We start from the raw sequence: 12,350 nt of genomic DNA, 5'->3' as shown, positions 1-12,350 counted from the left end.
GGAGCAATTTCCAAACGCCTGAAGGTACCACGTTCATCTGTACAAACAATAGTACGCAAGTATAAACACCATGGGACCACGCAGCCGTCATACCTCTCAGGAAGGAGACTCATTCTGTCTCCTAGAGATGAACGTACTTTGGTGCAAAAAGTGCAAATCAATCCCAGAACAACAGCAAAGGACTTTGTGAATATGCTGGAGGAAACCGGTACAAAAGTATCTATATCCACAGTAAAACGAGTCCTATATCGACATAACCTGAAAGGCCGCTCAGCAAGGAAGAAGCCACTGCTCCAAAGCTGCATAAAAAAGCCAGACTATGGTTTGCAACTGCACATGGGGACAAAGATCGTACTTTTTGGAGAAATGTCCTCTGGTCTGAAGGAACAAAAATAGAACTGTTTGGCCATATGACCATTGTTATGTTTGGAGGAAAAATGGGAGGCTTGCAAGCCGAAGAACACCATCCCAACCGTGAAGCAGGAGTGGCGGCATCATGTTGTGGGGGTGCTTTGCTGCAGGAGGGACTAGTGTACTTCACAAAATAGATGGCATCATGAGGACGGAAAATGATGTGGCTATATTGAGCAACATCTCAAGACATCAGTCAGGAAGTTTAAGCTTGGTTGCAAATGAGGCTTCCAAATGGACAATGACCCCAAGCATACTTCCAAAGTTGTGGCAAAATGGCTTAAGGGCAACAAAGTCAGGGTATCACAAAACCCTGACCTCAATCCTTTAGAAAATGTATGGGTAGAACTGAAAAAGCGTATGCGAGCAAGGAGGCCTACAAATCTGACTCAGTTACACCAGCTCTGTCAGGAAAAACGGGCCAAAATTCACCCAACTTATTGGGTGACCCAAGTTAAACAATTTAAAGGCAATGCTACCAAATACTAATTCAGTGTATGTAAAACATCTGACCCACTGGGAATGTGATGAAAGAAATAAAAGCTGAAATAAATAATTCTCTCTACTATTATTCTGACATTTCACATTCTTAAAATAAAGTGGTGATCCTAACTGACCTAAGACCTACTAGAATTAAATGTCAGGAATTGTGAAAAACTGAGTTTAAATGTATTTGCCTAAGGTGTATATAMATTTCYGACTTCAACTGTAGTTACCTTTTAAGAAACCAATGCAAGAAATAACCTTAACATCTCTGAAAATATAACACTAGTCACCCTCTGAAAACGAATCCCCTAAATTACTGGCATCCCCATGTGTCATCTCACCAGGAATCATTCCAGTCCAGCTACAGTTGGATGTACACCAGAGGGGGTATACAGCAATGTCATTGAAGCCAGGCTGTAGTCCAAACTCTGTGAGTCATGCTAGACTACAACAATATGTGGGACAATTGCTGCTCTGGCTATCAGTACATTAAATCTCTCTAARGGTAACGGTAGGACAACAAAAAAATGGCACTGACTGTAGCTAAATGCAGAAGTTCTCCCATTTAGTGTGTCTGGAGGTGGTATGTTTTGCTTCCCAAATGGCACCCTATATAGTGCACTACTTTTGATCAGAGCCCTATGGGCCCTGGTTAAAAGTACTGCACTATTTAAGGAATAGGGTGCAATTTGAGACACCACCATGGTGAACTTGGGACTGCAGAGTACTGGAGATGGAGATAGCCTTGGGGGAACAAAGGCTGTACCCAGCACATGAGGGAGTTTCAATGTGAGCCCTGTTGTGTGTGTGTGTAAACAGCAGCTTCTCCCTTGCCATGAATGGGGCAGCTTCAATGTGAGCACTGTGTTGTGCCTATGCACGAGTTTGTATGTAAACCACTATCCACGTGCACAATTATCGCATTGTGTGTGCGCCTCAGCGCGTCCTATCCTCGCTTCCACTGTCCACAGCAACAGACAGACCTATTGTACCCCCAACTACCAACCCTCTCTATCCCCCATTTCTCCCCCCGAACCCCTAATCCACCCATCCCTTCCCCTCTCTCCCTCCTTGTACGTCCTGTGCCTCCCCCTCAGGCCATGCTTGACATCAAGGGCAGCCCCCACGCTAAACCCCCAGTCCTACCTCCTGTACGCCCTAACCTCGCTGTTGCTACATCTCATTTACAGCTTTGTTCCCGTCTGTCTGCTGACACGTGGCTTGTTCCTCAACGCCACAACATCCAAGTCCATGCGACTGGCAGCATCCAAAATGGCAACCTGTGATCTATATAGTGTGCTACCTGGGAATGGGCCCTGGTCAAAAGTAGTCCACTATGTAGTGCCCAGTTCTTCTCCCACTCTGGTGTCTAGGGTTAGTATTATGAACCCTGTGCTCTTCTAACGTCACTGTTGTTGACGTATTCCCTCTGATTCTGTAATGGCTGCATATTAACCATTGTCTCTAATATGCTTGACCTCCCCTAGTCATCCAAAATCGTCATGGCAATGACAGCCTGGTCTCCACATGACCTTCCTTGACAAAGGGAATTATATATACATTCATTATATCGGTCCAAGGCCCTGTACAGCAGATGTTATCTAGAATCGAGATGAATCTAATGAATAAGTTGCTTTGACGGTAAGCTTGAATGATGACCAGACACATTGGGCTAATTAGAATGACATGTCATCCGGTGAAGCTCCCTCAGAATACCCAAGTTCCCTAAACGCAACCACATTTAGAACAAGAATTGCTTCCTGAATTCCTAGTTTAGCTATAAGCGCCCTCCTGATAAATCACGTTTCCATGAATACCAAGGGGTAAAATACACATTTCCACCATCCTCCCTCCAAACGAATTCAAAAGCAATGCGATGTGACTAATAATTTATTCTGCAATGGTAGTGAGTGTATTGTCGGAGGGGGGCTAGGCCGATTTGACCCTGATCAGGTCTGTGATTCAATAAGATACAGATTAAAAGGATCACCAGCACTGCTGCGTCATCCTCAAACGGATTACAAACAGATTAAACACTGTACACCAACATAACCCAGGGTGCCCTTGCATTTGCCTAGGCATTAACAGAAAATACACACATAAACGATACATGGGATGTCCGTGGGATTGGTTTAAGCCTCACTTTCCCACAGTAGATGAACCAACCAGATCCCCTTTTCTGGGGCACTGATCCAAACTGATCTGGGGCCAGTATAGTTAGTGCGGCATCAAACAGAAACCATCTGACCTATTACTGGCACACCTGTGCCACTTTAGTACAATAGCCACGGGACATTGTGTCACCAGTTGATTGTGTGTTCATTCAGCTCTATTTTAAAGCCATATGAAACCTCCCTCTGGGGTTTCAGAACAGGTCTGGATAGTTTACCACACACAGTGGAATGGGCCAATAGAGCGGTGACGTTAATCATACTCCCAGAGAGAGTGAACTGTGAACTGAGGTGAATCATTCCTGTACATTACCAGACACCAGTGATCCTAGAAAACAAGTGCAACCAAGACAACAGCTCTGGTGAAATGGTTGCCCAGGCTTGTTTATCATAATAAAGGGCAAGGCCCTGTTCACCTGACTTGGTGGGGAAATAGATAGGGGGGCGTGGTAGTGGGCGTGACCAACGGCGCCTTCTCCGACAAACATTTTTAAAGGCCCTCCCATGGCAGCAGAGATAAAATGTTGCTGTTTTAAAGCAAATTTGTCTGCTATTCGCAATTCTAGACATTTTGCCATGGGGAAGAGAAAACATTTTACAGTTTTAAAGCTAGTTTCCTGAAATTCTACACACTTTGCTATGTCTTATGTTGTGTTCTTATGCTACACTACATGACCAAAAGCTTGTCAAACATCTCATTACAAAATCATGAGCATTAATATAGAGTTGGTCCCCACTTTGCTGCTATAACAGCCTCCACTCTTCTGGGAAGGCTTTCCACTTGATATTGGAACATTGCTGCGGGGACTTGCTTCCATTCAGCCACAAATGCATTAGTGAGGTTGGGCAATGATGCTGGGAAATTAGGCCTGGCTCGCAGTTGGCGTTCCAATTCATTCCAAAGCTGTTCGATGGGGTTAAGGTCAGGGCTCTGTGCAGGACAGTCCAGTTATTCCACACCAACCTCAACAAACCATTTCTGTTTGGAACTCCCTTTGTGCACGGGGGCATTGTCATGTTGAAACAGGAAAGGTCCTTCCCCAAACTGTTGCCACAAAGTTGGAAGCACAGAATCATCTAGAATGTCATTGTATGCTGTAGCGTTAAGATTTCCCTTCACTGGAACTAAGGGGCCTATCCCCAACCATGAAAAACAGCCCCAGACCATTCATTATTCCTCCTCCAAACTTTAGTTGGCACTATGCATTGGGGCAGGTAGCATACTCCTGGCATCCGCCAAACCCAGATTTGTCCTTCGGTCTGCCAACTAGTGGAGCGTGATTCATCACTCCAGAGAATGCGTTTCCACTGCTCCAGAGTCCAATGGCAGCAAGCTTTACGCTACTCCAGCCAATGCTTGGCATTGCGCATGGTGATCTTAGGCTTGTGTGCGGCTGCTCGGCTATGGAAACCCCTTTCACGAAGCTCTGGATGAACAGTTATGCTGACGTTGCTTCCAGAGGCAGTTGGGAACTCGGTAGTAAGTGTTGTAACCGAGGACAGATTATTTTTATGCACTACGTGCTTCAACACTCAACGGTCCCATTCTGTGTGTTTGTGTGGCCTACTACTTTGTGGCTGAGCCGTTGTTGCTCCTAGCCGTTTCCAATTCACAATAACAGCACTTACAGTTGACCAGGGCAGCTCTAGCAGGGCAGACATTTGACAAACAGACTTGTTGGATAGTCCTATGATAGTGCCACGTTGAAAGTCACTGAACTTGACAGTAAGGCCATTCTACTGCCAACGTTTGTCTATGGAGATTGCATGACTGTGTGCTCGATTTTATACATCTGTCAGCTGAAATGTTCGAATCCACAAATTAGTGGTGTCCACATACTTTTGTATATATAGTGTATCTGAGTGACTCAAACATTATAACAAAATCAATGGGGGCCCCATGCCAAGACATTTGGMGAATTTTAGGGGAAACACTGCCATGTTGTTTTTGTATTATCACCCCTCTAGTATGTAATGTCTCTGAAACAATACAGTTATACTGATCTGTAGCATCCTGTATCTGGGCAAATAATGGTTTGCTTTGTGAGTAACTTTAATAACTAGTTACCATTCTATTACCGCTTGATTCCGTGCTGTAATGTAAAGTGCTACCAAAATGACAGGAACAACAGACTAGAAGGGAGCTTGTAGTAGCTGCAGTAGGGCAGGATACTGGAGTTTTAGGCTTGGTATGTCAGGTCATGGAGTTGCTCCCAGTATCTCAGCGTCAGCAGCACAGCAGGATAATGGAGTGGAACCTTTAGCACAGGGCAGGCCTCTGCTGATCGCTACAGCCAACCAACCACAGTGAGAGAGTCAGTGTGACGAACAGATAGAACCTGTCAGAGATGCAGAGACAGACATACAGAACCTGACAGCAATCCAGACAGACACAGACATCAGGACAGGTTTATGATATCCCTCCCTCCTACTACGGTCCGTATTGTGGCATTCAGCAGTTTTGTACGGCAGAAACACACCACAGCCAAGCCGGTGTAAAACACAAAGACTGTTAATTTGACATCACAAAGGCCTATTAGCTTACCATTCATTCACAGTTCACCTCAGCATGGATTGCTGTAGCAACAGCAAGTAGCAGGGATGATGAGAAAGAAGTGAGGTTTACACAGCTGTGTGTGAATGCCAACTGTCACTTTTACTGAGCTATAATGTTCAAATGCCCCATCTGCGTGTGTGTGGTAAACGGGTATAGCATTTCTTTTCAAAACAAGGTCATGGGGATGTGTGAAGATCAGATAATTGTTTTCTTGAGAGCCCGTGTGTTTCACTCTCTATATGGTGAGTGCATTTCCTAGATAAGGCTAAAAGCAATGACTTGATTTCTCACTCAACACACCCTGTGCTGGTGAAATCTACCCAGCGCTTTCACTTGGTGGTGCATGTCTCTAGTCTGTTCTATTCCACCGTTTATAATATTAACCATAATTGGTCTGAAATGCAAGGTAATTTATTCCTTGGATAGTAGTCCCCAAAAGAAACTGAATGCAGACGCCTGGGGCAGAATACTTCACTTGTTTATTGTCAGCCATAATACCCCTTCCATAATAAAATGTTAGCCACAATTCATACTAATGTTTGAGATCTTTCGCCCTCATAATATTTGAGTAAAGCCAACCCACGGCACATCCATTTCTGACTACAATATTGTAACGGCTGTAGCATGCCTTCACTAGCAAAACGCATACATCTGAAGGACAAATAACCTGCGTTGTATAGGCTACAAAGAACTGGCTGAGGATGTAATTCCGTGGGTTTATGCCTGTTTCAGTTTGTGTTTGTGTGATGGCACTTAGCCCGAATTTCAGGCCAATATGCTGATGCATATGGCTGCTACCTGTACAACAGGCTCTCGCGCTGCAGATGATGCTTCAGCAACTGTCACCAATTCAAATGGCAGCTCAAGCCTATGTCTTGCCGTGCAATGTGACAAGAAGAAGGCCATTCAAACATTGCAACGATTGTAAAACGACATATGAAATTGAGGCCGCGCAGGGGAAGAGGCCACAATGTATCCTCTTATTTCTGTGCGTAAAACAGTAGCCTACAGAAAAATAACGGGGTTGTAGCCTATTTCGGCTATTTTCTTTTTCGCTTGCCTTCCCTTTCATTTGAGGGGCCTATTCGCTTTCCGGAAATATGCAAATGAAGACCACTGTATTAATTCGACAAGAGAGAAATGGAGCAGTATCAGCCCCGCTGTCGCCGAGTAACCTCTGATGAAGATTAAGGCTTCCTCAATGTAACAATACACAGGGTCTATGTGCTTTGTTTTGGAGCATAAACGTAAACTTCGCTCGATCCATCTACATGCATAACAAATGTTTCTGTGACACATGCAATTATAACAAGAACAACAGTAAATAATACATTTATAAATAAAACAGCAATGCCTACCTGAATGTTCCCATAATCGAATCGGCTCTTGCTCGTAGCTGCTATGTCATGCCAACACACGGACACCACGAAACTAGCACAGAATAAAACCTTCACAATGTCGACTTCGCCGCTTTATGAAAAATACAGTACGAAATGCTACGCCGAAGCCATCGCTCGTGCTGCTGTTTTATTAGAAAATGCGAACTCGCACAGCTGTCSGTCTGTCGGCGCTTCCTCAAGAAGACCTTTAACCAGCTACAACTACTAGACAGGGAGCTGTCCACCCTTTCTCCCCTGTCCTCCCCWACTATGTAATAATACAAATAAGGCAGACATAAAAATAGCTTTAAACAGCAGCGTCAATCATAAATAGAAATCATAAACAGAATGGAGTGCTTCAGAGTTTCTACACCTTTTGCCTTGAGGTAGTACACACACACCAATCAGATTACAACACAGACATGATTGACATGTCTAAAGCCAATGAATTGGCTTAATTAAGGTATCCTTTGTAGTGACACCGCAATTATCCACTCATGTCTATTCTTTATTCTGCGGGGAGGCGGGGCTTGCAGGTGTCATCGGCATACAGTGGTGTGCTTACTGTATGGTATTGAGCATAGTGTATTAGAGATGTTTTCCCTCTCAAGAAAGATAAAATGCGGGAATTATTAAAATGTGACTCTTATTATGTAAATTGCAATTAGGTTAGGGCATTTAGCCTATTTAGCCATAGCGACAGGTAGCCTAAAAAATCTCTCGTACTGCCCCTGAACAAGGCAGTTAACCCAATGTTCCTAGGTCGTCAATGAAAATAAGAATTTGTTCTAAACTGACTTGCCTAGTTAAATAAAGGTAAAAATAAAAATAWYGACTGGCACAGTGAACATACTCATAACAATGATACTGTAGACAGTACACAGCAAATGGACCTTAAGAATCTATAGCATGCAGGTGGGTCTGTAAAAAAAAGTAAAAAGAAGATCAAAATAGCTGCAAGTTGTGTTTATTAAGTTAAATGGGGGGGGTAATAAAATGGGTTGTGAGTAGTGGGGGTTGTCTCCCTCTTCTGATGGCTCTGATGTTTTTTTAGAAAGTGGGTTGGGGGAGGTGGCATCAGGGTTTCCAAAACTCGTCTCTGCACAGTTACTTTTTGCATCTTTTTTTGCAGGGGAAGCAAAATAGTTTTGCCAGGRCAGCTGTGATCCGCGGGAAGAGAGCCTGTTTTTTCTTTGGCTCATCTGCAGCCACAGTACCTGAACAGGTGACAGAGAACAGGGCATGAAATCAGGGTCGTRTTCATTAAGGCACACAGTAGCAAAATGTTTTGAAACAGAAAACAAAAACAAGCATTTGTTATTGGCAAGTTCAAGAAAGTTCCTCCCTGTTTTAGTCTGTTCTCTTCCATTTAGTGGCTAATGAATAAGACCCTGATAATTTCATCATAGTCTCCCGTCCTTACATTACAATAGTGTGCTGAAGACAGATGCACATGTTGACTGAAAAGAAATGAGGACTTACTATCATTGCCAAGAGGAGACACCTTGTTCTTCTTCTGGTCCTTGTTATTACCTGGCTTCTTCTTTCCTGACTTCCTCACTTCTTCCTTCATAGCCTCTTCCTTCTCCTTAGTAGAGAGAGAAACAGATTTGAGTCGATGCCTCACAATCAAACAGCCCAAATAACTAAACGATCTACTGGTTCTTGTCTGTCTCACATGTGTGGAGGTGATGTACTCGAGGTCTGTGAAGAGGGCACAGCTGATGGACTCGGTGCTCTCAGAAATGTAGCTAATTACCTGAGACTTCTCAGAGATGGCTGAGCTTACAATGGTCTTCTCCAAACCAGTGCTGTCATCAGCCATCTCCTCTAGGTCCTCTTCAAGGGTTTCCCTCCGGGCCAGGAGCTCCTCGGTGAGGGTGATATCACTCCTTGAGGACGTTGAGGAGTGTGACCTCCCACTAGCACGGCTCCTCCTGGCTCCAAAATGGCAGTCGGAACTCCAGTCCTCGGAATAGTCATCTATGACTTGTGTGATGGTGTCCGCCATGCACCTGATGGCTCCCTCGCCACCAGAGCGTGCGGCACGCAGTTGAGCCCGGTTGGAGTCCGAACGCAGGGACAATCTTTGAGCTGCAGTCTTCACGATGGCCTTCACCGCATTCTCCCCAATGAATTGGATGCTCTCCTCCAGGCCAAAGACGACAGAGATGTCAGCATACTTAAGGGCATGCTGGACCTCCAGAAAGAGATCCTTCATCAGCCTGAAGGGGTCATTGGCCCTCCTTGTCTGGGGGGACTCTGAGGCCTCCAGTCGGCACATGATGCCGTGGAGGATAAACTTCAGGGTCTGGGGGCTTATGACGGTGGCCCAGGGAGTGCTGCAAATGAGGATGTCCTCCTCAATAAGATTCTTGCCTGGTAGGAGGGAGGGAATCTTCTCAAGGGCCTTGGTGGGCATCAGGGAGCTGTCACTCACGTCGGACACCTCAGCTNCTGCCTGTTCTTGGTGGGCATCAGGGAGCTGTCACTCATCTCGGAGACCTCAGCTCCCCCCACCTCTTCTTCCAGGGTCTGGGAAGGAGCTGCCCTTGCTGCATGGGTGGTCGTCACAGAGTCGTCCTTCATGGAGGTGCTGAGGACTACCTATTTTTCATCCAGGCAGGGTCTGGGCAGAAAACCGTCCAGAGTCTGGGCAGGAGCTGCCCATGCTGCCTGGGTTGAGGTGGAGGGTTTAGGGTATGAGACAGTCATGGCACTCACAACTACCTCCTCTTCTTCGGGTGAAGAGGGACATTGAGAGTCAGGGAACCTTTCCCTGGCACCGGAATCCAATCCTAAGAAAACACACTCATATTCTGAACTGGTTCAAAGCCACATCCATGTATAACACTATACAGTATCTAGCACATTTACTATAATGGTAATACACTGGTTATTACACAAGTTATTACATGGTTATTACTGGTCATATGTGCAAAACAGGTTATAAGTGTACCTTTCTGGATAATGAGCCTGGCCTTGTAATCGTCGTTGCAGGTACTGTTCAGGATGTCTCCCACCCTGGTGGTCAGGACCTGGCAGACGGCCCCTAGTCAAATCAAAATGTATTTAATACAGGGGTATCAAACTCATTCCATGGAGGGCTGAGTGTCTGCGGGTTTTAGTTTTTTCCTTTCAATTAAGACCTAGACAACCAGGTGAGAGGAGTTTCTTACTAATTAGTGACCTTAATTCATCAATCAAGGGCGGAGTGAAAACCTGCAGAAACCCGGCCTTCTATAGAATGAATTTGACATTGATTCAAAGTAATACTTCACACATAAAATGTCTCCAAACACTGTATAGAAAAATAAGAAAAAAAGAGGAGAGAGAAAATGAAAATACCATTACTGACAATCAGGGAAAAGAAAGAAGGGGAATGTGCGGGTGCAAAATACGGTAAAAACAACATAATAACTAACCTAGTGCCTCCTTGTTGTCATCGGAGAGGGAGAGGGAGCCGGAGGACTGGAGGGTCTGGAATCTGCCCTTCTCCAACAGAGCGGCCCACCTCCCACGGGACTCTGCCCCCTCCTCCTCTCCAAGGTCACGTGACCAGGTGAAGTCGCTGTCCCACAACTCGTCCTCGCTGGATGTGGGGGTCTCCCCCCAGCCGTCCCTATACAGCCAGTTGAAGTTGTCATTCCACATAATGTCTCTACCCGGTGGGGTGGTCGGCAGACCCAAGAAGTTCTCCAGCAGATTCTTAATGGCACGTTGGACGAACATGTACAGCACGTCTGTGAAGAATTCATCAGAGAGCCTACGGTTGGTAGCCAGGTCTTTCAGGATGGGCTCGGACCTGCTCTGGCGGGCCATTGGCCTCCTGCCCATACCGCTGTCCAGAAGCATCTGATACACCTTGCAGATGAGCTCCTTCCCAAAATAGTGGACCTTCCCCCTGAAGATCCTGTTGACCAGCTTCCATGAGGACAGGATCTGCCCCAGGGGCTCCACTGGTGGGGTTAACTTCATGTCCATGACGTCATTCAGTGAAACATCATCCTCACTGCTGAACTCCTTGTGGAGTTCCCGGTCAGTGTCGGAGTGCGTCAGATGAAAAATAACATCAAAGATGTTACTGCCTGTGACTCTCCTGCCTCTGTGTGGCCGGTGGTGGGAGCGGTGGTCTGCCTACTTCTTCTGCCGCCATGCCCAGAACGGGGAATGCTGGGAGTGCTGGCATTCTGGGTCGCGTCCATCTCCCCAGCAGGGCTGCTGGTCTCCCCAACTTCCCCTGGCCTCTCCCCAAGCAGGGCAAAGACAGGGAGGGACCCCTCGCTAAGGACTTAATGGACGTTGCTTCCCTTGGGCCTCCTCACTGACCCCAGTTCTCCCAAATCTGCCATGTTGGACCTGCTCGATCCCTGTGATAACCCAGGGCATCTCCCATTCCGGCTGTTGTTGCCTCTTCCAGACCTCATGTGGTGGATCCGTCTGGCGGCCTCCTGGGCACTCTCACAGGCATCCCTGAACAACTCTGAGAAGATGCTGGAGAGCCTCTCTTCGGTCAGAGTGATGTCTGGATGGGTGTTTTCCAGGTTATCCTCACCAGAAAATAAGAGGTCGTCCTGGGCCCTTTTCAGGATGTTACTCACAGACAGATCTGCTATGCCCTGAAGCTCCTTGTCGGTCTCAGAAGGGGGAGTGGGCGGCTGCCCACCCAGGAGCCTTCCCTTCGGCTCAGAACTCCGCTGGTGGAACTCCCTGGAGATGATCTGGAGCTCACCTGACCCCCAGCGGGACGAGTTTGACGACTCTGGACTGGAGGTCCTGATCAGAACCATCACTGGGAGGAACACCTCATTGGAGACACACACCACCCACTCGATGATCTCGTCCAGGTCACCTATTGTCACGTTCTTAGAAAGAGAAACAGAAAACAACAAACTGACAGCTAATAGTTTTTATGTTACAAGATAGTTTTTTCACATGATCACTCCACCTTTGAAAGCAGAAGATATTGGGGACTTACTATTTGTTTGAGGAACTTCCTGATAAGCTTTCTCTTACTGGAAAACAAACAAACAAACACCAGGAATCATTGGCAACGTAAACTAGTGCTTACATAGATAATATTTTTTCTGTACATAATGAGGTTCACAGCAGGACTCACGGGTGAGACTTCAGGAAGTTTGTTAGAGAGAACACCTCAGGTCCAATTGGACGGGAGGCATCATCGCTCTTAGCCTCGGACGTGACATCACTCGTTGGGGTCAGGAGGTCATCAACAGATGAAGAAGAGATGATTATCTCCCCATCAGGTGTCAAGGGACATAGGGGTTCTGAAACAGAAGACAGTCAGAATTACCACCGAACAAGCTAGTAACCACGGAAACGATT

At 46.1% G+C, this 12,350-nt stretch overlaps 2 protein-coding genes and 1 long non-coding RNA gene across 6 annotated transcripts in view; all 3 read right to left on the bottom strand.

Moving 5' to 3' along the window:
• LOC112068000 (EVI5-like protein) overlaps positions 1 to 7,381 on the bottom strand; it is a 43,160-nt gene extending 35,779 nt beyond the window's left edge. For 2 of the 3 annotated variants that reach the window (XM_024134983.2, XM_024134984.2), the window contains exon 1: positions 6,984 to 7,381. The gene's annotated coding sequence lies outside the window, so the exon portion shown is untranslated. The remainder of the gene's footprint in view (positions 1 to 6,983) is intronic. The other variant, XM_024134985.2, reaches the window with a different exon arrangement.
• A 575-nt stretch (positions 7,382 to 7,956) lies between these two features.
• On the bottom strand, positions 7,957 to 10,518 carry LOC112067997 (uncharacterized). 2 transcript variants are annotated; one of them, XM_070437989.1, is made up of 5 exons: positions 10,430 to 10,518; positions 9,964 to 10,056; positions 9,510 to 9,802; positions 8,487 to 9,453; positions 7,957 to 8,221 (listed from the first exon to the last, which is right to left on the bottom strand). In XM_070437989.1, the coding sequence occupies exons 3-5, from the start codon at positions 9,591 to 9,593 to the stop codon at positions 8,112 to 8,114; spliced, it is 1,161 nt and encodes a 386-aa protein (XP_070294090.1). In that variant the 5' UTR covers positions 9,594 to 9,802; positions 9,964 to 10,056; positions 10,430 to 10,518; the 3' UTR covers positions 7,957 to 8,111. The 2 variants fall into 2 exon arrangements, with proteins under 2 accessions (XP_070294090.1, XP_023990749.2); XM_024134981.2 differs by having other exon boundaries at positions 7,957 to 9,453.
• Positions 10,519 to 12,252: 1,734 nt separating this feature from the next.
• Positions 12,253 to 12,350, bottom strand: part of LOC139023870 (uncharacterized) — a 2,059-nt gene continuing 1,961 nt past the window's right edge. Inside the window, exon 3 of the long non-coding RNA XR_011475089.1 lies at positions 12,253 to 12,292. This is a non-coding gene — a long non-coding RNA (uncharacterized lncRNA). The remainder of the gene's footprint in view (positions 12,293 to 12,350) is intronic.

The sequence above is a fragment of the Salvelinus sp. IW2-2015 genome, unplaced genomic scaffold, assembly GCF_002910315.2.
Source record: "Salvelinus sp. IW2-2015 unplaced genomic scaffold, ASM291031v2 Un_scaffold19, whole genome shotgun sequence".
NCBI classification, from domain to species: domain Eukaryota; kingdom Metazoa; phylum Chordata; class Actinopteri; order Salmoniformes; family Salmonidae; genus Salvelinus; species Salvelinus sp. IW2-2015.
This window is presented reverse-complemented; position numbering and strand designations above follow the sequence as displayed.

What these genes read in the sequence shown, in the direction of transcription:
- LOC112067997 (XM_024134981.2), bottom strand. Translation starts at nt 9,593, where the DNA reads ATGAAGGACGACTCTGTGACGACCACCCATGCAGCAAGGGCAGCTCCT.